This window comes from Sus scrofa, chromosome 6, assembly GCF_054392235.1.
Source record: "Sus scrofa isolate SSC_HxYL_T2T_F1_AM1 chromosome 6, Sscrofa_HxYL_maternal_Yorkshire_Landrace_v2.0, whole genome shotgun sequence".
NCBI lineage: Eukaryota > Metazoa > Chordata > Mammalia > Artiodactyla > Suidae > Sus > Sus scrofa.
The window spans coordinates 29,002,935-29,026,959 of NC_139388.1; the positions used below are offsets into that span (position 1 = coordinate 29,002,935).

The 24,025-nt window shown below is 57.3% G+C and overlaps 4 protein-coding genes across 13 annotated transcripts in view; all 4 read right to left on the reverse strand.

Annotated features, from left to right (window-relative positions):
• The window catches only part of TK2 (thymidine kinase 2), a 1,024,677-nt gene that overhangs the window by 361,391 nt on the left and 639,261 nt on the right, over nucleotides 1-24,025 (reverse strand). The window lies entirely within an intron of this gene.
• On the reverse strand, nucleotides 461-10,644 carry CDH16 (cadherin 16). 5 transcript variants are annotated; one of them, XR_014805722.1, is made up of 18 exons: nucleotides 10,071-10,163; nucleotides 9,095-9,152; nucleotides 8,723-8,806; nucleotides 8,140-8,295; nucleotides 7,933-8,071; nucleotides 7,417-7,575; nucleotides 6,562-6,758; nucleotides 5,843-5,965; nucleotides 5,496-5,646; nucleotides 5,129-5,356; nucleotides 4,971-5,047; nucleotides 4,709-4,897; nucleotides 4,329-4,573; nucleotides 3,648-3,781; nucleotides 2,585-2,836; nucleotides 2,330-2,437; nucleotides 1,639-2,006; nucleotides 461-808 (listed from the first exon to the last, which is right to left on the reverse strand). XR_014805722.1 is itself a non-coding variant. In XM_021094023.2 (18 exons), the coding sequence occupies exons 2-18, from the start codon at nucleotides 9,137-9,139 to the stop codon at nucleotides 711-713; spliced, it is 2,502 nt and encodes an 833-aa protein (XP_020949682.2). In that variant the 5' UTR covers nucleotides 9,140-9,152; nucleotides 10,071-10,163; the 3' UTR covers nucleotides 461-710. The 5 variants fall into 5 exon arrangements, 3 of the variants coding, with proteins under 3 accessions (XP_020949682.2, XP_020949680.2, XP_084816067.1); XM_021094023.2 differs by having other exon boundaries at nucleotides 1,890-2,006; XR_014805723.1 differs by lacking the exon at nucleotides 2,330-2,437.
• Nucleotides 13,052-16,478, reverse strand: RRAD (RRAD, Ras related glycolysis inhibitor and calcium channel regulator). 5 transcript variants are annotated; one of them, XM_021094029.2, is made up of 5 exons: nucleotides 16,420-16,478; nucleotides 15,815-16,199; nucleotides 14,819-14,892; nucleotides 14,498-14,702; nucleotides 13,052-13,686 (listed from the first exon to the last, which is right to left on the reverse strand). In XM_021094029.2, the coding sequence occupies exons 2-5, from the start codon at nucleotides 16,182-16,184 to the stop codon at nucleotides 13,409-13,411; spliced, it is 927 nt and encodes a 308-aa protein (XP_020949688.2). In that variant the 5' UTR covers nucleotides 16,185-16,199; nucleotides 16,420-16,478; the 3' UTR covers nucleotides 13,052-13,408. The 5 variants fall into 5 exon arrangements, with proteins under 5 accessions (XP_020949688.2, XP_020949686.2, XP_020949683.2 ...); XM_021094027.2 differs by having other exon boundaries at nucleotides 16,378-16,478; XM_021094024.2 differs by having other exon boundaries at nucleotides 16,374-16,478.
• Nucleotides 21,879-23,998, reverse strand: CIAO2B (cytosolic iron-sulfur assembly component 2B). 2 transcript variants are annotated; one of them, XM_084960188.1, is made up of 5 exons: nucleotides 23,828-23,998; nucleotides 23,591-23,668; nucleotides 23,203-23,328; nucleotides 22,738-22,783; nucleotides 21,879-22,096 (listed from the first exon to the last, which is right to left on the reverse strand). In XM_084960188.1, the coding sequence occupies exons 1-5, from the start codon at nucleotides 23,975-23,977 to the stop codon at nucleotides 21,999-22,001; spliced, it is 498 nt and encodes a 165-aa protein (XP_084816314.1). In that variant the 5' UTR covers nucleotides 23,978-23,998; the 3' UTR covers nucleotides 21,879-21,998. The 2 variants fall into 2 exon arrangements, with proteins under 2 accessions (XP_084816314.1, XP_084816315.1); XM_084960189.1 differs by lacking the exon at nucleotides 22,738-22,783.

Below are 24,025 nucleotides of genomic sequence, written 5' to 3' on the forward strand. Positions count from 1 at the left end.
CTCCTGTTTCAGCCCCATGGGGCCCTCATGATTCCTACCCAAACTCCTCCTGAGCCTGAGGGTCCCCTGCTCACTCCTGTGTGCAGGTGACTCATGCAGGGTGACACAAGGGCGCTCACACATGAGTGCAGGACATGGACTCACAAGGTGCCCTCCCATAGCAAAGATGATAACCAGGCAAACGCAGAAATGACCCCCTTGAGGAAACTCTACTCAATCATCACCTGGACAGATGTAACCCATCTGGGGACTGCAGCCTGTGGTCTCGAATGCCCAGTGGAAACACCCCACCTTACTCTAGCCTCAAGATCTTACCGGGAGCCCATATGACATCCCCCTGTCTTTCCCTACAGGGGAGCCCAGGCTTTCCCCTCAAGCCTCCAGACACTTTCTGTGCAGCAGGAGAAGGGATGAAACCTGGTTCACACACACACAGACACGCGGACACTCAGACACAGGCTCGCAGTCCCTTAGGGCCCGTGCCCAGTTCTCTGAGGCTTTATTATTGAACACATATGAGCCATCTGAAGCACTTCCAAGGGCAGCCCATTAAGTCAGTGTGCAGGCTCCGCAGACATGCCTCCGCCCTGGGGCAGGTGAAGCAGTTTCCACCCTCTCCTGGCCCTTGTGGATCTGGAGTTCGGGTCCCTCTCCCAGTGGATGCAGGTGGATCCAGAGGCCAAGCTCCCAACAGAGGCCACCTGGACCGTTCAAACCGCCGCCTTCAAGGGCACACTGTCTGCCGGCTGATCTAGGTCCTTCTTCCTCGCCAGGGTCAGGTGGGTGAAGATGAGGATGAGGAAGATGCCTGAGGGGCCCGAGAGGGATAGATCAGCCCTCAGAAGGGGCCATAGGACTGGGCCAAGACTAGGGACTCCTTGCTATTGGTATTGATTTAATAAGGAAGCAAAGTTTCCTAGACAGTATCCCCGCGGCTGGAATGGGTCTGTGAGTCTAGTGTCTGAAGAAGCCTAACGACTTAGCCTGCTCAGCCCTCGCCAGGCCCCCACCACCTGGAGGCTGCCCCAGGACAACGCAGCCTCCAAGGGCCCCTTCTCCAGGGAACGGTTTGGGTGAGGATCGACTGGAAGCCAGTGAGTTGTTCCCACGGACCTCTGAGAGAAAGGCACATTGTAGCATTGTGCTAGAACCAGCAAAGAAAACCAGCCAGCAAAAAATTCAGGGGCTAAAGAAACAAAGAGGGGTGTTCCCGCAGTGGCTCAGTGGTTAATGAATCTGACCAGGAACGATGAGGTTGCAGGTTTGATCCCTGGCCTTGCTCAGTGGGTTAAGGATCCGGCATTGCCATGAGCTGTGGTGTAGGTCCAGACGCGGCTCAGATCCCACATTGCTGTGGCTGTGGTGTAGGCTGGTGGCTACAGCTCCGATTAGACCCCTAGCCTGGGAACCTCCATATGCCGCAGGTAGGGCCCTAAAAGGACAAAAGACAAAAAAAAAAAAAAAAAGAAAGAAAGAAGAAAACAAAGAGGATGGAGAAGGAGGCTGGGACTGAAGGAATTAGGCTGTCAGAGCTGGGCTATGGCACACTCTAACTCTGTGACCTTGGACAAGTCACTTAACCTCTCTGTACATCAGTGACCTCATCTGGAAAATGGGGAGATGCCAGGGTCTACTCACAGAGTTGTGAGGAGGGTCCGACGATAATCCTATGCTTGGCATAGGGCCCGATGCAGTCAACGTGTAATAATGTAAAAGTAAATGCTTTATCAAGGAGGTTGACGATGACTATGACATCAGGAGGCAAGAGCATAGTGACAAGGAGAGCTGGGGGCTCCTTCCCAAGCCCTGGGGGCCACCATGGGACAGGGACACTGTTTATCCAGAGGTAGTGGCTCTGACCCCCCTTGCTCTCCCCCAGCCTCCATTACCTATGGCGATCAGGGTGCCCACGAGGATGCCCACCGCTGACAGCTTCGTGGGCATGCCCTTCATGCGGCCCACCTTGCGCATGCACTGTCCCTCCACATTGCAGCGACACACGATCACTGGGCACAGGCAGGGAAGGAAAGTAAGGACAGTGGGTGAAGGCTCCCGAGCTTGTTGAAGCCCCCAGCCCAGCCCTCCTGGCTAGTATGTGTGTTTTCGTGCATATGTATATATTCATGGGTGTGGCGGGGGCTGTGCCAGTTCCTCTGTGCATATGTCTTCATGCACTTGGGTCTGTGTGCCCTGCCACAGATGTGCAGGTGTGCACGGGCATATGCTGTGAGCCTGCAGGCAGGTGTGCCCAACCCCTCCCCCTGCATGCCAGTGGTTTCCTCAGGAACTGCAGACCCCTGACCTTAACTGCACCCCAGCCTGGCCTCACCTCGAACCAGGATCTGCCACATCTGGGCATCGTGGCTGACAACTACTGGGACTACGTGTTCACGTGGCTCCACCCAGTGCAGGCCCAGGGTGAGGTAGGCATGGGACCCTGTTGGGACCATAAGCAGTCCTCAGAGTCATTAGCCTGCTCCCCCAGGCCCAGCCCCACCCTCCCCATGGAAGGGTATCTCACTTCCAAGTGCCACCCACCGCTGCCTTGGCCACAGCCTCCCTCCCTCCCTCCCCAACTACACACCATTGAGAGCCCGGAGGCGCCAGTCCCGCTGCACCGTGGGGTTGGGACCAAGGGCAAAGCTGTAGGGACCATGCCCACCGGCCAGGTCAGGGTCCTCTCTGAGTCCGCTGACAACCACGCCATGGTCCTGGCGGGGTGTGCAGAGGTGTCGGGTGGGCACAGGAGCCAGAGGGGCCAGAGTCGGGGTTGGGGCAGAAGGGGCCTTCAGGAAGTGGATCATGAGGGTCGCAGAGGTGCTCAGTGTTGGCTCATCTGCAGAGGAGGCAGTGATGAGCTGGCCCGGGCCCTTGGGGGTGGATGCAGAGTCCCTGGGCTGGTCCCTTCCTCCACCCCCACCTCCCGGCTCCCCGCAGCCCATCCGTCTCCACCCGCTGAGTCCCTGCAACACCCCCTCTCTGCACCCCCTCCCCCCACCCCCGCCTCCATCTCCAGGCCAGTCTCTCCCCACAATGCCCTTCACCCCCTTCACTATCCCAAACAGCTGTCAGGCCTTTCTGTGCCTTTCTGAATGCCAAACTTGCCCTTGCTGCCCCCACCCCCCACCCCTGGCCCCTGGTGCCAGGGCCTAACAATGTGGAAATGCCCTGACTGCAGATGAGCTCACCCTGGCTGGTCTGTCCTGCATCACAGGACAGCCCTGCTCAGAGCTAAAACCTGACACACCCACCCCTGGCCCAGCCCTTCCTCCTGTCAAAGGGGCCTTCAGAGTCCTCCCCACCTGGCCTCTGTGTCCCATCCAGGCTCACCACCTGGCACTCCCTCCCCCTGCCCAGCCCCGCACCCTCTGCTCCCAGACTATGTCTGAAGCTGACACCCTGAGATGCCCTCCGGGGCTGAGTGTCAGGTTGGGGGATTGCAAGTGTCTAGTGAGGAGGATGGTCTGAGAGGGGAGGCAGAGGCCAGGCGTTCTCAGACAAGGACACTGGAGCCAGCCCCTTGTCCATCGCTCCTGCCTAGGGCAGAGTGGATGCCAGCAAGGGCCCTGGCAAGGAAGCTTGGTCCTGTCCATCTGGACCAGGGCTTTCTCTCCCTCGCAGAGGCCCCCATCACAGCATGGCCATACCTGCAACCTGGGCCGCCACGAGCACCGTGTACATGTCCCCAGGCTGGGCGCCCTGCAGGGGCCGGGCTGTGTGCACTTCCCCGGAGGCCTCCTTGATGTCGAGCCAACCCTCCGAGTCATTGACCAGGGAGAACCTGAGGCCCAGAGAAAACGGGGGGCAGGGAGGCACTGGGACATACATGGGGTCTGGCCCAGAGACATCCGGGGCCACGTGGTCTGCCCAAGTTCCACACTCTCTCTGTGGAACGAAGGGCAGCAGCAGTGCTCATGATCTCTCCCCAGCTTCAGGGGCTTCTTGGGGGTGGGCAGGGCCTGAACCACAGATACTGTAGGTGAGGGAGGGACCATCAGAGCCTGTAGGACCTGACTCAGTTCCGCTCTTCCCAGATCAGCCCACAAAGGGGCCAGGACAGAGCCCGAGCCTGGGAACAGCCTGGTCTGTGCTGCAGTCTGGGTGGGTGGGTGGAAGAGAGCCTGGCCCAGGACAGCATGGGAGGCCCCATCTGAACTCCCCTGCGGTCCAAGCACCCCTTCCTTCCCCCACAGAGTTACAACCGTCTCTTTAGCCATGGTTTGAGGAATAGTCCAGCCTACAGATAATGTGAGCCCCTCTGAGGCCCTGAGGTCATCCTCGGGCAGCGGGGGAGGTCCAGCAGGTGAGGGGCGGGGCTTCTGGCTCACCTGAGGGGGCTGCTCATGGGGTCAGCGGCGGGCTGGATGGTCAGCAGGAGGGAGCCAGCTGGCGCACTGACTGGCACACTGACCTCATAGTTCTCCTGGTCCAACTTAAGAGGTGGCAGCACCCTTTCCACCAACACGGTCACAGTGGCTGTGGCTCCAGGGCCTGGGCCTGGTCCCACTAGCTCTGCCAGACTTCGCACCACTACCACCAGCTTGTGACTTGGAGCTGCCTCATAGCTGAGGTTCTGGAACCAGTAAGGCCTGGGTTACTATGCGGGTCGGGGCGTGGCACACGTGTGTGTGTGTGTGTGTGTGTGTGTGTGTGTGTGTGTGTGTGCACGTGTGCGTGCGCGCCCCCCTCCCCCACCCCAACCCCTTACCTTGAGGAGTCGCAGTTGGACATGACCTGAATCTGGTTCCCAATCCAGGCCAAAGGTTCCCTCTATATTCCCCTCCTCAATGGCAAAGTCCATGAGGCGGAAGGTAGGTTCAAGGTCAGCATCAGTGGCCATGAGGGTGGTCACCAGGGTCCCGGGCTCTGTGTCCTCAGGGATGCTTATGGGTGCAATCTGGAGAGATGGGGAGGGGCTGTGAGGCCCCCATTAGTGCCTTCCCAAGGTGTCCTCCCCTGCTGCTGCTTACCTGGGACGCGGTGAACTCAGGGGCATGGTCATTGATGTCCGTGATCGTAACTGCAATCTCACAGGTGCTGCTGAGGCCTGAGGCAGGCAAGGGCATGTTGGGGAGACCAGCATAGGAGCAGAGGGGTCAGGGACCCATGTCACCATCAGGGTACTTACCACCCTCTGTTCCTCCTAGGTCAATGGCCAGCACCTGAAGCAGGATGTTCTGGCCAGCTTGAAGGGGGGCAGCCCCCAGGGTCACACTGCCCGAGGTGGAGTCCAGCTTGAAGGCGCTTCTCTCTGCCCCCTCCTCAGGCTCAGGGCTCAGCAGCCGATACACCACATGGGAATTGGGGGAACCAGGGGCATCGACATCCTCCACCGAAAGTCTAGCCACCATGGTGCCTGCAAAGACAGCACCCACCTGGGTGGAACCCCAGACAGGCCTGGAGTCCACTCTTCTTTTGTGCTGGACTGAACTTGATCCTGTGTGTGTGTGTGTGTGTGTGTGTGTGTGTGTGTGTGTGTGTGTGAGATGGCCCACCTGGGGGGCTGAGTTCCGGGATGTTGACCGGGGGGCCACGCGGGGGACAGACAGGTGCGTTGTCATTTTCATCTATCACCACCACGTGCAGCTCCAGAGGGTCTGCGTAGTCCTCACCACGGGTATTCTGAGCCCGCACCTGGAGCAGGTACTGCAGTGGGCAATGGGAGGCTTCAGATGAAGACCAGGGGCAGCTCCAGCCTGGCCAGAAGGGTCTGGGTTCCCTTCTCGTGGCCAGCTCCAGGACTTCTGCCTCAGTGCCTGTGGGGGTGTGACACCCCCAAAAGCCAAGCTGTCAGTGACCAAGCACCCACCAGCCTGCCCTCCTGGCTTCCCCCTCACCTCACCTCAGCCTGGGCTTCTCGATCCAGCTCCCTGGTCACATAGAGTTTCCCCTCTGTGTCTACTTCAAAAGGTCCAGGGGGCTGGCTCTCCAGGTGGTAGCGTACATTCCCCCCACTCCAGTGTACCTGGGGGAGGGACACAGAATGAGGGCCCCCAGGACAGGGGGCAAGAATGGCCCAACCTACATTGGCCCTTATGTCCCAACTGCTGTGGGACCTAGGCAGGTAGCTATCCTCTCTGGAGTCCAGGTAGGATCTTTTTGTTTGGGGCACTTGCTGTAGCAACTCCATGGTGGCTTAGTCCTAGTCCAAGCTTGGATCCTGCCCAATGCGCCTGGTTTTTATCCTCTGCTTTCTCAGGCTGGGCCTGACCCCAGGGCAACCCTTAAGGAGGCCTGAGACATTCCTGGCCAGGGCGACAATCCCCATGGCAGCAGGGAGGTGGCAGCTGTCCTGCTGAGGAAGCCCGGGGCAAGCTGAGGAGATCAGAGCCCAGGGCCGCGCCTGCCAGCAGATAGCAGGTGAGGGGCTATGGGCCTGGTCCCAGAGCTTTAAATGCCTATTACATCATGGGAACCGATGGGGCCACTGAAGGGCGGAGCCTAGGTAGGGCAGGAGCAGGACTCAAGTTGGGCTCAGACCCACCCCCTAAATCTCCATGAGACTCAGGCCCAGCTGCACCATCCACGACTTACTTCAGCTGCTGACAGCCACTTACTCACCTGCGCAATGTGGTGCGGGTACGGAACCTGGCAATTCTCAGCCAGGTGGATGGGATCTAGGGGCACCCAAGTGTTCTCGACGATGGAGACATCTATGGTGGCTGTGGCCTGGTGGCCCGAGACCTGGTCACCCATGTCCTTGACCTGTACCAATAGCTGGTAGGGCCCCTCCAGAGCCTGGTCTAGGCTGATGCTCCCTAGAAGGGGCAGGGTGGTCAGCTGAGCAGCAGGCCAGGGCATCCTTCTCAGCAAGATACCAAACACAAAGCCAAGCATACAGCAGACGTTCAGAATACTCTCTGGGCCAAGGGATGAGAGGGGCCTTTAGCATCATTGTGAGCACCCAACCAGGACTTGACAGCTTGCAAAATCCCTTTCATTGTTGATGGACTGGGTAAGTGGAGGACCAGGGTAAGGGGAGAGGCATGGTAGGTAGGTGCGCGAATGACCGTTTAAATAAATGGGCAGTTGACTAGGTAGGTGGATGGCAATTTGGGCGTGTGAACGGATGGTGGATAGATGGACTGTATATGCAGTTGGATGGTAGATGGATGAATGGGTGGGTGGCTGGCTGAGTGGGTGTGTGATTGGCTTTTCTTTCCTCCCCCAATGAATGCCTCTGGTCTAAATTCCCAGGTCCAGGTCTCTTCTGCCATTAGCCCCAAGGTCCCCAAGCAGTGTCCTGGGTCTCTCCTGTCCTTGTCCCTTAGGCCCAAGTCTGCAGAGTATCTCGTGGAGGCGCTCCATCCTCACCATTCCTTAATCTCTCAAGCTGCAACCTATCCTACAGCACGGATGCAACCTTCCCCAGCTCTCCCTGACCCTCCCTCCTCCTCATACCCAGCTCAGGCTCACCCTTAGGGCTCAGGGCCAGAGCCCCCAGCTGAGGCTCCAGCTGGAACATGTCTGGGGAAGGCTGGGCTGGGGCCTGGTTCAGGATATGGAATCGAAGATCCGAGTTGGCGGTGCCTGGCTCATCCCCATCCGAAGCCTCAAGGAAGAAGAAGGGGGTACCTGGTGCGTGTGGAGAGGGTTAACCATGAGGGGTGAGGGCGTGGGGAGAGTCTCCCACGCCTCTGTCTCTCCCTGGGTCTTCCTTCCATATCCACCCTCATATCGGGACTCCGAAGGTGAGCCATGGCTTTTCTCCCTGCTTCACAGGTGAGCAAACTGAGGCCAAGGAGACAGAACTCAACTGTGGACTCTCAGTGGGGTGGAGGGTACAGGATGGGACAGAAATGGGATGCGTTGGCTTGAACACTGACTGCCCCATCCCTCTGCCATCTCTCTGGCCATTTCTTTATTCTCTTCTCCAGCCCCCCATCAGTGCCCACCTGACCTTGCTGTGAGCTGGTGGCTTGGGGCACTCACCAGGCCTGGTGCCCCGGCTCAGCTGCGCTGTGTAGATGGCCTGGGAGAAATGGGGCACCTGGTCGTTCTCATCCTTCACATGCACAAGCACAGGCTGCGGGCCCCACAAGACACGTCCATCCTCTGTCTCAAGGGTGACCTGCAGGGAAGGGTGCTCAGTACCCCGCCTGCCATGGTGGCTTTCTCCCACCTCTGGTCCAGGCATACCTGTAGCTGGTACTCCGCCTGTTCCTCTCGGTCAAGGGCCATGGTCACCATCAGGAAGCCAGACTCTTGATCCACAGCAAAGGGGCCTGCAGCTGCCATGCCTGAGTTGCCTGACAGCACAATTTGGCCCCCAGCCTCCTCACGGGGCAGAGCCAGCTGGTGGGGGGAGAACAGAGGTGAAGGGCGTGGGGGCCACACCTGAGGGATACCCCCATCACCCAAGGGCACCATTTTATATGTGGGGAAACCGAGGCTCAGAGAGGGCTAGTGCTTGCCCGAGGTCACAAAGCCAGCAAGGAACAGGATGGAAATTCAAAGCCAGATCTCTTTCCTCTGTGTCTGATACTCCCTAATCCTCCCAGCCCCACTTTCTAAAGCTTGAAAGCCTTCCACCTTCACTTTATTCTTTAACTCAAAGCTCTACTTTCTGCAGGGATTAGGATCTTCTTAGTCATTCACACTATACCACATACTCTCTAGAAAGCAGTGTTTAAAGAAAGAGCAAAAAAAAAGAGAAAGAAGTGCTGGAGGTAGAGGAAGCAGGACTTGGGGGGAGGGCAGCCCACCCAGCTCCCAGGCTCACCTTGGTCAAGTACAAGGGGAAATTTCCACCGTAGTTTTCTGGAACTTCCACATACAGCTCTGCAGGCTGGGCCCCAGGAAAAGCCTGTGGAAGGAGTCTCACCATGTCCCCAAGCTATACCTTCCTCCATGGGCACCAGGACCCGACAGGGAAGGAGAATTTCTGCCCCTTCCCTGAGCCTGGCCATACCTTAGCACATCCGCCCTCTGGCCTTTGACCTCCTGACCCCCACAGCAGGTCTATAGCCATCTCTGTCATCATCCCTCAAATACTACCATCCATCGTCAGTGCACCTGGTCCAGGTGGAGTAGGGGTCAGGGGTGCCAACCCCCAAGGCCAGGGTCTGAAGGCGAGGAGCAGGGCCCAGCTCACCTGGGGGACGAAGAGGCAGAGCAGCCACAGCCAGGCGGGGACCATGGTCAGGATGGGCCTGAGGGACGTGGCAGTAAGGATCCAGCCCAGTTTGGTGGGCAGGGGGCCCCTCCCTTTACCCTCTCCTAGAATGTATCCTCATTCCCACCCAGCCCCAGCCATGGCTTCTCCGGGCACCGTGGGCTTCAAGTCCCTCCTTCTTCAGCTGGACCAGTGGGGCAGACCTCCTCCTGTCCCCTGTCCTTCACGGCTGCCCCAGCAATTCTCAGACCTGCCCCCCGCCCACTTAGACACTGCCCCCTCCACTCCCACCCTTGTCCCCTGCCTGAACCCACTGTGTACCCAGAGCCAGAGGGACTTCACACAGATTGGCCTCCTCTCCTCCCCCACGAAGGGCCTGCAGGGTGGTGTCCAGCTCCTCAGCCAGGCCCCCCGAGGCCCCCGGGTCCAGTTACCCTGCATGTCTTGGTTTTGGCTCTCCATGGGGATTTCACCTCCAGACTTTTGTCTCCTTCCCACCATAGCCTCCCAGCTCATAGATCCCAAAGCGGTCATTCCCAGCAGCCCCCCAAATCACAAAAGTTTGAAACTAGAAAGTCCCTGACGACTCTGAGGGTCACTTCCTGCAAGTGCCTCACATTGCCGGCAAAGCCTGAAGGGCAGGGCCCGACCAAGGTCACGCAGGACTTGACCACAGGAGAAGTCCTCCTGGGACAGAGGACTCATGGTTCAGAGTCTCCAGGACAGACTCTTCTACCTCCCCCGCCAGCCTTCAGACCCAAGTACCCGAAGGTCAGGAGGCCTGCCCTCGTCTCAGCATTTCCAGCCCTCAGCATGGAGCTGGGCACACAGAGCACCGACAACCCCTCCAACCACTCCTGGGAATTCTTCCCTGGATGACAGGGCAGTGTTTCTCCTTCCCCCGCCACCAACCCCAGCCTCGGCCCTGCCCACCCCTCCAGTCCCGGACCCTCACCCGCTGGTGCCCGAGGCGGGCTTCCTTGGTCCAGTCGCCAGGTGAGAGGATTCTTTCTACAGGGCGTGCTGGCCAGGCCGGACCGGGTAGAACAGGGCAGGGCGGACACTTGAGCAGGTAGGCGGGCCAGCCACACTTGCTCAGGAGTGGAAAACACCTCTGGGCCCACAGCAGCAAGCCTGGCCCTGCCCAGCCCCCCAAGTTACTCATTGACTTTGAAAAGCTGGGGGCTGCTCGGCATCCATGACCGCCAGCCCCAGGAGGTGGGGAGATCTTCAATCTGGCATTTGTCCCACCCCTACATGGCCCAGTGGGTACTTCTCAGCCCTTCTGGGTTTGAACACTACTTCTTTTCTGTGGCTCCAGACTCACTCTCACTTCTCCCCCGTGTGCCAGCACCTGCAGCACTGCCTTCGACAGCTCTGTTCTTTTGGCTGAGAAGGCCCTTCGCACCCTTTCATCTGTCTGCTCAGGCTTCAGTACACAGCTCAGATATGCCCCTCTCCCAGGAAGCCTTCCCTGGGCTCCCGAGCAGGTTCAGGGTTCTCCTGTGGGAATATCTGGTCCCCACCCCCGCCCCCCCTGCCAAGTGCTACCTCTATCAAGACAGTGGACACCAGGTTGTCATTATCGGTCTCTTCCATCAGATTGGGAGGCCCTCCAGGGCCAGACGTGGGGACCCAATAAGGACCTGGCTCTTGCCCCACCCTGGCAGCTCCCAACTGGCCTGTGGAACTAAGATAAGGAGCTGGAGGTTGCACAGGCAGGATAGGGGAGCGGTACATGGCCTAAACCTGGTATTCAGGGCTCCAGACCACCCGCCAGTGGGACCAGTGGACGGGGGAGGGGACAGCAGCCTGTGAGGTCCCCTAAGTGCTCACACCGGCCTCTGAACACTGACAGGGCTGGGACGATGGGCTGCCTTATGCCTCTGAGAAGGAGAAAGAAGATTGAGCCAGCTCAGGTGACCTTGAGGGAACTGCAGGGCTAACCAGGGGCCCTTCCCCCAGTGAGGGCAGCCAAATGAGCCAGGAGAAGTTTCTGGGGCCTGGGAATCTGGGATGAGGAGCGGGGGTGGGAAGGGTCCAGGATCCTGGTCTCCAGTCTCTCCTGTGGTTCCTCCAAGTCCTTCTGCTTGCCTGTCTGGTTAGTTTCCTCAGGCTGGAAGGCTGGGTCAGGACCCCTCAGCTGACCCCAGCCTTGTCTGTCACAAGCTGAGTGTCTGCCTCCAGGTCCCTAGGGCACCCCAACCTGGATCAGTACGGCATGGGGCTGTTGAAGGGGTCTCACACGGGGTAAGCTCCTACTGCGTGCCTGGCACTGCTCCAAGCATATATCTTCATTATTCCACCCACTCCCTTCCGAAGGGGGGCATTGTCCCATGTCACACACTGGGCTTACAGAAAGATTGAGTGCCCTGCTCAGAGTCACACAGCCAGTAAGTGATGGAACCAGGAAGATCTGGATTCTCTTTCAGGCCTCAGGACTTTGACCTGCTTTGAGAAAACCGTGCCCTCCACGTACATCCAGGTATGTTGGGAGTGGGAGTGGGGAGCAGCTGCAGCTCTGAGCAGGTAACACTGCTCTGGGGGCAGCGGGCACAACTGAGGAGTGGCCCTCAACCTGCCTCCTACTTGCTTTTTTTTTTTTTTTTTTTTGGCTTTTTAGGGCTGCACTTATGGCATATGGAGGTTCCCAGGCTAGGGGTCTAATCGGAGCTACAGCTACCAGTCTGCACCACAGTCATGGCAATTGGGGATCTGAGCCGCATCTGCAACCTCTACAACATCTCAAGGCAATGCCGGATCCTTAACCCACTGAGCGAGGCCAGGGATCAAACCCGCAACCACTTGGTTCCTAGTCGGATTCGTTTCTGCTGAGCCACGACGGGAACTCCCTGCCTCCTGCTATTGAACAACTACAATCAGGGTTCTAACCAGGTTGAGAGGGCTCCCAGGGGGGCTGAGGAATGAATAAATTGAACTAATGAAGCAGTGTAGGGACTCTGGCCCAGGATCCTTCTCAGAAACTGTCCCAGCCTTGTCCCAGGCTGACCCCAAGCTCCCTGAGGTGCGCAGACCTATTTAGCGGTCCCCACTCAGCCACTTCTGTCTGTGTGGCCTCAGGCAAGTGCTTGGGCCCCCATCTGCCATTGCTGAATGGGGGTGCTAACTCCTGAAACGATGTAGGTAAACTCCCAACAGGCACCTGTGCGCAGAGGCTCCCCCTCCCAGGCATGGGTGGGGGCAGATGCACCCTCTAGCTATCAGCACCATTTTACATGCAAATGCAAGGTCCCTCATCGTAGGCAAGAGCTCCAGGGACGTGGCCCAACAAGACCACAGTAGCCAATGCCTAGCTCTGGCCTGGCCACTCACCGTGGGGCCAACCATGAGCCCTCCCTGTCCTCCCCCTCCCACCCCATGCTCGGTAGCCCAGCCTCAGCTGGGAGGTGAGGAGCCCAGCAGAGTCAAGTCCCTCTGAGCGTGCCTTCCTCATCCCAGCCTTAACCAACCCGCTGCCTCCTTCTCCAGCCAAGGGGTCCCAGAGGTTTTCCACAGCCACTCTGCCTCAGTAGACTTCCTGCCTCTCAGGAGGGAGAAAGTCAGACACCTACTTGGGAGCCAGACCCAGGGTTCTTATTTGGCCATGACCCCTGGGGCAAGGCACGGTCCCTTGAGCAGCCTCAATTCCCTTTATGTACAGTGGGTGATCTTGACCAGCTGGGCAGTGCCAGGCCCCAGTGCACAAGAATCTGAACAATGGGCTGGGTGGGTTTCACATCTTCTCCTGCTGCTTGGACCCCCAGCTGCTTGGACACTTGCTCCTCTAACCAGCTGCCTATATCCAGGCCCAAACATTAGACTAGTCAAAGCCACACAGTAGGGTGGGGCAGGAAGCTCCCATCCCTCAATCTCAAGAACACTTCCTGCTCCTGCAGGCCCCGGATTGGAGGAAACACAGAGTCAACAGCCCCGACCTATCAGGAAATAGTCTTTATTACAAAAATCTGCATGTAAACAAATAGCCACCGCACTGAACAGCCTCCCCGCAGGACACACGCACCACAGGTATAGAGTCCTCTCCAGACTCACAGGCCTGCCCTGGGGGCTGGGCTCCAGCTGCTGCTGGGGACGCATTTGGGCCTGCATAGGCATCTCTGAGGGCCCAACCCTCGACAGCCACTGGGAGCCACCTCCCTCGGCAGCAGAGTCTGTCCATGACCATGAGGTGTCCAGGCCCAGAGTCCGAGCCAGCCCTGCGGCACTTGGGCGGTTGGCTGGGCCAGCCCACCAATCTGCCCATCCGTCTGCAGAACACAGCGAGTACCTCCGGGCCTAGAGCACAGAGAGGTCGTGGCAGGACTTAGACTTGGCACGCAAGGCCATCTTGCGGCTATTTCTTGCGACGATGCGGCCCAGAAAGCGCTTCGCCTTCTTGCCGAGGCTCTCTCGCCGCCGGGTACCCGCTTGCCGACGTGCGTTGGCCTCTTTGCTGTCCCTGCGCAGGCGTATCTGACGCACGACACCCTCGAACAGTGCCTGGACATTGTGGTGCAACGCAGCCGAGGTCTCGATAAACTTGCAGTCGAAGACCACGGCGCAGGCCCGGCCCTCTGTGTGGGTGGGGACAGGTACACATCAGTAAACAAATGGTGGGGGAATGAGAAGCCCACTCAAACCCTGGCTACCCCATGGCAGCTACCACATCTGTGGGTAAGGGAAAGGGGACCTGGGGGTCCTCGCCAGAAACACAATGACCTCAACTCCTGCATGGGGGATCCTGGATGTTGCTTGGGTCACCCAAATGGCAGAATGTGCCTGGGTTTAAGGGGCTCACAAAGGAGACTCATTTATCAAAAAACATTTGGGGTCTGATATTTAAATGGGAGTGCTGCAGTAGCCAACACAGGAAAGTAACTTTGTGGGACAACTTACTGTTTCATGGCTTGATGTTATATCATGAGGAAGGAGGGTGGAACAAAGGGAATATTACTGCTAGTTTCCTCTGAGGGATTCAGGTCTGAGCACCAGAGAGGAGGATGCTGGGTCCAAGAGGGGTGGGTCCTCCCCGGGGGCAAGGCTGGTCCGGGCCTGGAATCCAGGCTCGGACCCCCTGGCCTGATTCCCTGCATTCTCCTCAGCCCTCATCTGCCAGGCCAGGGCCAAAGGGGACAGGAGACAAGGGCCCTGAGGTGGCCCAGCCCAGCCCAGCAGCCTCTCCCCGCCCTAGCACATCGGTTCTTCCCCAGCACTCAGGCCTTTGGGAGACCTATGGGAGGGCAGAAGCTCTGCTCTGCTCTCCCTGACTTTTCTTCCTGAACATTTTAGCCAGCAATGGTCCCCAGGCCCTTGAGCTGAGTTAAGGCCGAGGGGACCACAGCCCGGCCAGGATCTCCCTCCCTTTCCGACCCACTCTCTGCTCACCATCCAAGGAGACCTCACGAGAGCGCACCAGGTCACTCTTGTTGCCCACTAGGATGATGGGCACGTCGTCTGTCTGTCGAGCCCGCCGCAACTGGACCCGCAGCTCTGAGGCCTTCTCAAAGCTGTCCTTGTCTGTCACTGAGTACACGATGACATATGCATCTCCCATGGCCATGCAGTGGCCAGGTAGCCAGTGGCCCCCATCCTAGCAAATACAGACACACACAAATATACCCAATAGTCCTCATGCCCCAGCTACAAGGCTGTCACTCCCTGTAGCCCCTACCCCAACCCTGCCCTGGCCCTCAGCCTGCGTCCTACCTGCTCCCAGATGTCATAGACCATGAGCGATGCCTCTTCTCCGTCCACCATGATGGAGCGATCATACGTGTGCCCTGGCAAGAGACCGGTAGTCAGGTTACCCGCTGGCTGCCAAAAGCTCCCCCTCCTCCATGCCACCAGGCTTTCTGCTCTGGCCACAACCTCCAACTCCTCCCCAGAGCTCCTCTAACCTTTCCCTCCACTGATGACTGCTGTGACAACAGAAGTGACAGGGCTGAAGAATGGTAGGGGGGAGCCGTGGAGGGCATGGTGTGCCTGACCTTGCCCCTGGATATCCCTTCTCCAAGGTGGCAATGTCCCCAGGGGGCCGCTCCTGTGTTGCCTGACCTCCTGCTGCCTGGGACCCCGGGTGGTTCTGACCACAACGACCTGAGTTAGAACAAGTGTCCCCTGGGGACCTTGGTTACCTAGGACTCCTCTCCTAGAAACTCCCTCTGGCTGTGTTCTTGCTGGTCCTGGCAGGGAGGGATGTTCTGTTTCCATCCTACAGAGTAATCACACCTATGCTCTGAACCTTCTACTTTAGGCATTTCCTAACTAAAGGCTGGGGGGTACCTTCTTCCACTGTCCCCATCTGAAATGGGTAGGTGGAGGCAGCTTCTCAAAGCACCTTCAGAATCCCTTTGGTGGGAGTTCCTGTCATGGCTCATCCATAATGAACCTGAGGAGATGGGTTCGATCCCTGGCCTCTCTCAGTGGGCTAAGAATCCTGCATCTTGCTGTGAGCTGTGATATAGGTCGGATCCTGTGTTGATGGTGGCTGTGGTGTAGGCCAGCAGTTGTAGCTCCGATTTGTTTGACCCCTAGCCTGGGAACTTCCACATGCCGCAAGTGCGGCCCTCAAAAAAAAAAAAAAAAAAAAAAAAAAAAAAAAAAAAAAAAAGTCCCTTTGGTATTTGCTGCTTTAATCCTGATCAGTCCTTTAGCCCTCGGCCCTAACCCGGCCTCCCCTCCCCTGGAGTCCCAGCCCCTCACCTGCAGCCTCTGCCTCAGGCCCATCCTCTACTCCACCGAAGATGCGCGCCAGAGCGCTCTTGCCGACACCAGGTGCCCCCAGCAGCAGCACTTTGTAAACGCTCTCGTCTGAATCGCTGCCTCCGGAGCTGAGCGAGTCAGAGGAGCCCTCGGGCCAGTCCAGCCTCGGACCCTGGGCCGCGGTCCCGGCCTCGGCCGTTGCCAGAGCGCCCGGAGCCAGCGCCGCCTGCAGGTCGCGCTCGTCCACCGGCATGCTTCGGCGGTGCAGCGGGGGCGCCGGGCCCCAAGGTGTGCTGCCCCGACGGCGCTCGCGCTCCCGGACCCCGCCGCGGCTCCCGCCGGCTCCGCTGCCGCCGCCATTCAGAGTCATCGTCTCGGACGCCGTCTGGGCAACGGGAATCGGGATGGCCGCGTAAGCCGCGGTGGAAATGGAGCCTGGACCCGACCCGGCTCAGCAAGATGATTGGGTTCAAGGACCTGTGACCCCTCCTCCTGACTCATCCATCCCAGACGGTGCGACCCCCCCCACCCCGCCCTGCCAGGACCCTCACCCACTCACGCACGGACACGGTCAGGACTAGGTAGGTCGGATACAATCCACTCACAGCCCCAGGCGCGGACCCTCGACGCTGCCGCAGCCGCCGCCGCCCTCTCAGTCCACACTGGGTCTGGCCGCCAGAGGCGCCTATTTAAGCCTCTGCCCGCCCCCGCCCCCGCCCCCGCCCCCGCGCTCGCCCCCGTCCACGCGGTGCGGGGGTGACGTGTCTGCCCCCCTCCCCCCAGGGGAATCCCCCACCCCCACCCTCCTCCCAGGGCCTCGCACCCACTCAGACCCCGCCCCGCCCGCCCAGCAGACTCCGCCACCGACGCCCCGCCCGACTCCGCAGACAAAAGAGCCCGAGTGTGTGTATGGGGAGGGGGGCCGGGAAGGAGCGAGAGGGAGGGGGAGTGTATGAATGGTGCGGAGGAGTTGGGGGGGGGGTTCACGGGTGGGGACAAGGGGGTGGGGGACCAGCCAAGTGCGTCAAGACCCCTTTAGAGAAGAAGGAGGTCTCGTCCTTTAAAAGTGAATTCTCCTTTCCCTCCCGCCTGTTGCCTGAGCAAGCAGACCAGTTACAGGTGGGACAGACTTCATCCTTCTCTGCCCATTCCCCCCTGGCCCATATCTGAGCAAGACATTAGGGGTCCTAAATCCGGGCTTCTAGCCTCCACCCCAGGTCCTTCCCACTGTCCTCCCTGCCCTTGGGAGTTGAAGATTTTACCTGATGGCCCTGCCCTTCAGGATAAGGGTTAGTGTCACCTGAACCCCTAGGACACTTGGAGAGCTGTTTGGAGGAGGTGGGCGGGGAAGGGCGGCCCTCTTGGCAGTGTGCTGCAGGTAAAGGTGCAAGCTTGAATCCTGGGGAGGGAGTACAGGCCCTGAGAAGGAAAAGGATGAACTCAGCACCACCTCCCCCACCTCCATACCCTCCAGGCAGCTGCCAGCAACTCTGCTAAAAATACCTGGCCCTGGTCGTTCAGCTCCTGGGCTGGAGGTTGCCCAAAGTTGGGGAGATCCTGGCAGACAGGTGTCAGATGCCAGCAGAAGCGGATAGGGGTGGAACTGGACCAGGGTCAGGTCTGGCTCCAGCCACTCTGAGTCCTCAATGTTCCTTCCCTCCCTTTAGCCTTAGACTGGGGCTGCTGTTCTAGGCACTTCCAGGATCTGGAGGTTCAGACTCCCATCCAGGAGGGGCACCATTGTAGAGTAGGTGGGTAGGGGTGGGTTAGCTACCACTGCTCAGAGAAATCAGTCCCTCCTCAGACCTAGGGAGGGTGCCGGGGCGCAGAGGGGAGGCTTGGTTTCCAGTCCTGAATCTGCCTTCAGGCTCCTAGGTCTTGCCTCCCTCCCAGCCTCAGGGTGCCCAGCCACAAGCTGCCTTGCTCACATTTAGGGTGTGTGACGATTGAGGGCACGCAAGCTGTGAGGCGCTTTGGGACAGGTACTTGCTATCAGTCTGACGTTTATTTGTGATGAGTCTGGTGGGGGTGAGGGGTACCCATTCAGGGCTCAGGTGACATCAGGGATGGATGGATCCTAGTGGGCCTCTAGGTTGTCATGGAAACCTGGGTCAAGGCTCTCTGGCTGCTGTGTCTGTTTCCTTGGCAACATCTGAGAGGGCCTTGGAATGAGGAGGGCCTGGTTAGGTAAGTTTTAGGGGTTCATGCAGGCCCCTCTGGTTCTTTAAGTCCCAAGAGTAGGCAAGGCCTGGACTGGGGGATGGTCTGTCCATTTGTGTTCTTTACATGCCCTGGGTGGGGGTAGGGGATTGGGGAGTGGGGGGGGTGGCTTGGAGGCCTAGGCAACTCCGTGCTGGTTCTAGCTTCCTGGATGAGGTCCAGTGGGAAGAGGGAGTCGTGGGTAGAGCCTCCTGTCAAAGAACAAAAGCCTCAAGAGCCATTAAACCGCTTGCGAGCAGGAATCCTGGCCCCTCCTAACCACCTTACACATGACCTTGTCGCTGACAAGAGCCCCTGGATGACCAGCAGAGGGTGGGTGTGGGGGGTGGTTGTGGTCTTCCCAAGCGGGGAGCCATGCAAGGAATTAGGGCTGGGTTTCCCCTCTGATAATCTAAGCTCTTGACCTCAGCAATGTTTCCTCATTGCCAGGGGAACTGTATCCACATTGGGCCACTCAGGCCCCAAGCATTCCCTTACAGGCCAGACACTCCACAAGCTTCCGTGTGGCCAGGGGCCCTGGGGAACTATACCAGGACGTGACCTTGAGATTGGGAATTGTCTTCCCAATCCCCGGTCTTCTCAGTTCTGTGGGCTGAACTTGGCTGCCCAGAAGGAGCAAACTGAGGCTGAAACACCCGATTTTCAAATCCCAGCTCTGCACCTTGCTTGCTGTTGCACCTCTGTGCATTTAGGTTGGCTGAGCCTCAGTTCCCTCTTGTGTAGAACAGGGACGATGTCTTCCTGGGGGTTGTTATAAGATATACAGCACGTGAAATGCAGAGGGAAAGTGGTTGCCACATGTCTGGCGTATGGTTGAACTCAATATGAACACTTATTATAACCCTTGGTGGGACAGGACAGGCTGAATGAATTTGGGGGCCCTCTCCTGCTTCCTTTTTCCTGCTCCTGCTCCATTCTCTCCAGCACAGTGGTCTGCCCAGGAGAAGGGCAGGTGCAGATATACCTCCCCTCTCCCCAGTACCCACCTTCTCTCTGTGGGACCCCATGCCCTTTCTCCTCTCTCAGGTGGCAAGATGCGGCAAAGGGAACTTGGCTGGATTTCCGGTTCCCCAGCCCTCCTCACACCACAGCCTCCATGCCCCACTTCCTCCGTTCTGTTCTAAGGCTCGGTTCATTCCACTGACCTGTGCTGAATACCCACTGTGTGTCAGGCCCTTGTGCTTTGGGCATGAGGATGAGCAAAAATGGACAGGGCTGAGCATGTTCCCACATGTCATCTAATCCCTGGGTCAATCTCACTTTGTTGTTTGCATTCTGTAGACATGGTGACTGAGGCCAGAGAAGGCAAAGGCCAGAAACAGCAGAGCCAGACACACCTGGTAGAGGGCTTCGGGAACCTAAAACTTCACCCCCTCCCAACTCCGTGTTCTCAGACAGCAGCTGGGATTCCAGAAAGTTCCCCAGGCACTAGCCCAGGATTCAAAAATGATGTCCCTGCAGGCAGCCAGGGGCCAGCCACAGATGAGTCAAAACTGACAAAGGACTATCTGATACACCAGCTGTGATGTGAGCAGCTTGATGTCCCTCATCCGCCATGGCCTGGCTGCCAGGAGGGCCAGCTCACTGACTCAGTGACACCTGTCTCCCCTGTGACCTCCCAACCCCAGCTGAACACAGACACCACAGACACTTAAGACAGACGGGGCTGTCAGTGCAGAGGCACACACGTGGTAAAGCCTACAACTGGGTATTGGCAGCTGGGAAGGCTCCCTGGGGCCCGAGGGGTCCTGATTGGTCATCTGCCTCTCCGGAGCACTGGAGCTGCTTCATCTGTGGGAATAGGAGCGGGGGAGGGTACTTTGCCTGGAAGATCACTTGAAATGGGTCCAGATCCATTTTCTTTTCTTTTTTTTTTTTTTTAGGGCCTCACTCACGGTATATGGAAGTTCACAGGCTAGGGGTCAAATTGGAGCTGTAGCTGCTGACCTACACCACAGCCACAGCAATGAAGGATCCAAGCCTCATCTGTGACCTACACCACAGCCCATGGCAACTTGGGATCCTTAACCCACTGAACAAGGCCAGGGATCAAACCCGAGTCCTCATGGATACTAGCTGGGTTCGTTACTGCTGAGCCTCAGTGGGAACTCCCGGTCCAGATTCATTTTAAATCTTCACAGAGCAGTACTTAGCTATTGTTAACTCCCCTCACAAATGGGTGACACAGGCCAGTGGCTTCATCTTTCTGAGCAGCCAGATCTTGGTCACTAGGTGGCAGAGCCACCTCTGCCAGGAACTGGGGGCTGGAGGTGGGCACAGGCTCATTCAGCCAGACAACAGCGCCCCCTGCCAACCGAGTATCACCTACTGAACTACTCAGGTTCCTCTACTCCCGAACTGGAGGTCTTAGGGAGTAAATTACCTAATCTGGAAGCCTCTTTCCTCACCGGCAAAATAGAGAAAATAAAGAATATCAACTGCCACACAGGGATGGCTCAAGGACTGAACGACTAGGTAGTATATGTGTCAATGCCCACCCTTAGGATCAGCTCCATGTTGTCAGCTAGCCCTTAAGAACAGATCTGCCAAGTGCCCAGGCTCCCTGTTGAGGCCTCTGCCCACCAGGTAGACAGGGTAAGACTTCTTAATATCTCCATTTATCCTCAAAGAATAGGAAATCATGACATTATGACTCCTAACTGGCTGTTCCAAGGTCTAAGCCCCATGGTGTCCTGGTGGCCAACTGTGCTGGAGGAGGCAGAGGCTGCCAGTGGAGAGAGTGCTTCAGGTGACTTTCAACAGAGAAATCTGCTGTCACTGCCCTGACCAGGGACGAGGGTGAGCATTATTAACAGTGGGGACAAGCTGACATCACACAGCTCCTGCTGGAAGTTAAGGATCCAACTCCTGGCAAATGTCCTCATTAATAAACTCAAACCTGAACTCAACTTCGAGTTTACAGGAAACCCAGCAGACTAAGGAACCCATCAGACCATGGGATTCTCCAGGACGACCCACCTGGGCTTTTCAAAATGGTCAGTGTCGGAGCTCCCGTCGTGGTTCAGAGGTTAACGAACCCAACTAGCATCCATGAGGACTCGGGTTTGATCCCTGGCCTCGCTCAGTGGGTTAAGGATGCAGCGTTGCATTGAGCTGTAGTGCAAGTCACAGACATGGCTTGGATCCAGCGTCGCTATGGCTGTGGTGTAGGCCGATGGCTATAGCTCCAACTGGACCCCTAGCCCCGGAACTTCCATATGCCACGGGTGTGGTCCTAAAAAGACAAAAAGACCGAGAAAAAAAAAAAAAAAAAACCCAAAAGAGATCAGTGTCAAGAAAGATTACATGGTGGGGGTGGGGAGACAGGTCTAGAAGAGGCTAAAGAGAGTAAGACAACCAAATGCAATACATGAAACTTGACTAAAGCCTGATTAATAAACCAACTATGAATGACACTTTGGGGAAATTCACATTTGACTGGACATTAGATATGAGCATCAGGGAACTGTTCATTTGGGGACCAAACAACCACTGTGATTACAAGCTTATTCTTAGGAAGAACTTAGAAGTGAAAGGTCATGTGTCTGCAGCTTACTCTCAAGTATATTTATATTCTACACACACACAAATAAAGCCAATGTTGCAACATGTTAACAACTGTCAAATTTAGGTGGTGCTTATATAGGAGTGTTCACTACATTAATTTTTCAATTTTTTTGGCATACTTTTCCTGATCAAACCATCAGCAGAACATTTTCTTTCCTCTGAAGAAGACAGTTTTTTAAATGATCTGAACCTCACTGACCCAGTCTCTACAGGCACTACCACCCCCACCCCCAAACCCAGCGTTAATCCCACTGAGATGAAAGACTCTCAGGCATGCTGGAAGAGGAATATAAATAAGGGTTTATTACAAAATGCAAAATGTTAGTTTCTTATTGTCAGTGATTTCAAGAAAACAAGGCCATGAGTCCTGAATGGGACTGGGAGCAAAAATCCAGGTTCAGGAGCGAGCTGACAGACACTGGTTCACAACCTCCAGCAGGTGGGTGTTCTCTAGGGCAGCTGCCACCCGCTCTTTATCTGCGAGCTGCTTGTTCACTGGGTGGAAAGGAGAGAGGTGAAAAATATTTATACCCCCACCAATGAAGTCATTCTCTCTGGGAGTTCCCACTGAGGCTCAGCGGTAACAAAGCCAACTAGTATCCATGAGGACGTGGGTTCGATCTCTAGCCTCACTCAGTGGGTTAAGGATCTGGCATTGCCATGAGCTGTGGTGTAGGTCTCAAACACAGCTCAGGTCCCACATTGCCGTGGCTGTGGTGTAGGTCAGCAGCTGCAGCTCCGATGTGACCCCTTCCATATGCCACACCTGCAGCCTTAAAAAGCGAAAGAAAAGAAAAAAGTCCTCCTCTCCTCTCCTTCCCAAGACTCCAAGCTTGATCAGGCTACCCCAAGCACCTGAGCCCACACCTATTGCACCTTTCTGTGACCTCTCCCACCCCGCCACCCAAGTCTGCCTCCTACACTATAAAGCCAGACACACCCTTGTCCTGTGTACTCAAGACAGGGAGAGGGTAGGAGTGGGAGAACACAATAAACACTGGAGACTCAAGTCGGGCCAGCTCCACTGAGGGGGCACCCACCTCGTGCCACATGCCCTACCCTCCATCTTGCCCTACAAACCACAACGGCAAGGGGGAAGCCTCCAGGCCAATGCCTGGACATCAGCCCATGCTTACCTGCATGCTCAGAGGCATGGGTCCCTGGCGTAATGTGCACGTCCATCTGGGAGGAAGAGAAGTGGGGTCTGGGCACTCACACACCCATCCACCCCCTTTCCCGTCTCCACATTCATGCCTCTGGACTCTGGTCCTTCCATTACACCCCAAACCCACTCATGGCCACTGCAACTCTACCCAAAAGACTGGCCAACTGCTACTGACTCAAAAGCCTGCCTGGACCCCATCCTTGCTCCAAACCTATCCACAGCCCCCTAAGGCCACATTCCTCACTACTTTTCTGCACTTTCCAGCTTGGGCCTCTAAATCCTGTCCCATCCAATTGGAAAGCCTCCTCCCGGTTTCATCTCTGCGAGCTGGGATCCCTTCAGGTCTCACTGTGTTATCCATGTTCATGCTCTCCACGCCCTCCTCAGTAGCAGACACTCATGCCTGCCCCACGCCTAGGGCTCAGTTCCAACTTACCTTAAAACGCTGAGGAAGGGATCGCAGAAGCTTGACTTTGATGGACAGGCCAATAAGGGTGGCCATACTGCAATGCGGAATGGTGGGTGTGAAAGCCACAGCCACTGTGCTCTCAGGGTCGCTTACCTGGTTGAGGAGGTGGAGTGTTGGGAGACATGGCCCCCTTAGCCCAGAGCCCCTCTTCTTAGTTTACTGCTTCAGGCAAGTCGTCTTAAACACTGTAGGATGCAGTTTCCTCATCTACAGAATAGGCACACACCCCACCCCCTTCCAAAGACCCCTTGAGGATTCTGTGAGCTGAGACAAAACACCCGCCCCCCGGAGCAAAGTTGAGCCTTTCTGACTCCCTGGAACAAGTCACTCCCCCGGGATGCTGGAGGTGACTCACCTGAACCCGGACTTGCTCTACTACGTTCAATTCTTCCAGCGTCAGTGGATGCTCCGGGTCATTGATGGAGCGAATCAGATGTGCTAAGTGAAGGAAAAGGGACTCTGCGCTTCTGCCCACTCAGAACCCTCCGCCGGGAATGCTCGGCCCTGATACAGCTCCACCAACGATTGGACATCACCACATCCCACCCCATCCCAGGACCCGTGAAACCGCCCGCGCCCGGCAGCGGCGGATATCGAAGATCTCGCGCGCATCGATGCTGTCTGGAACCTGCTCGTCTTCCTCGCCCGCGGTCACTGGCCGCTCCCCAGAGCGCTCGTAAATGAGGGGGTTCGCGTTCTCCAGAAGGCCGCCCCCAACGCCGCCGCCGCCGCCGCCCACCATCGCGGAACCTCGGCCGCAACTGTAGACATGCACTTCCGCTTCTACGAA

Excerpts from the sequence above, each read along its gene's own strand:
- CDH16 (XM_021094021.2), bottom strand. The coding sequence starts at position 10,280 with ATGAGTAACTTGGGGGGCTGGGCAGGGCCAGGCTTGCTGCTGTGGGCC. Across the intron at positions 8,296-8,722 it reads TCCCCTTGTACTTGACCAAG|CTGGCTCTGCCCCGTGAGGA; the intron begins GTGAGCCTGGGA and ends TCCCCCCACCAG. Across the intron at positions 2,007-2,329 it reads GTGGCAGATCCTGGTTCGAG|TGATCGTGTGTCGCTGCAAT; the intron begins GTGAGGCCAGGC and ends GCCTGTGCCCAG.
- RRAD (XM_021094029.2), bottom strand. The coding sequence starts at position 16,184 with ATGACTCTGAATGGCGGCGGCAGCGGAGCCGGCGGGAGCCGCGGCGGG. Across the intron at positions 14,893-15,814 it reads GCCTGAGGCAGAGGCTGCAG|GGCACACGTATGATCGCTCC; the intron begins GTGAGGGGCTGG and ends GTCTCTTGCCAG. Across the intron at positions 13,687-14,497 it reads TCGTGAGGTCTCCTTGGATG|AGGGCCGGGCCTGCGCCGTG; the intron begins GTGAGCAGAGAG and ends CCACCCACACAG.
- CIAO2B (XM_084960188.1), bottom strand. The coding sequence starts at position 23,977 with ATGGTGGGCGGCGGCGGCGGCGGCGTTGGGGGCGGCCTTCTGGAGAAC. Across the intron at positions 23,329-23,590 it reads TAGAGCAAGTCCGGGTTCAG|GTAAGCGACCCTGAGAGCAC; the intron begins GTGAGTCACCTC and ends CTCCTCAACCAG. Across the intron at positions 22,097-22,737 it reads CCATGCCTCTGAGCATGCAG|TGAACAAGCAGCTCGCAGAT; the intron begins GTAAGCATGGGC and ends CTTTCCACCCAG.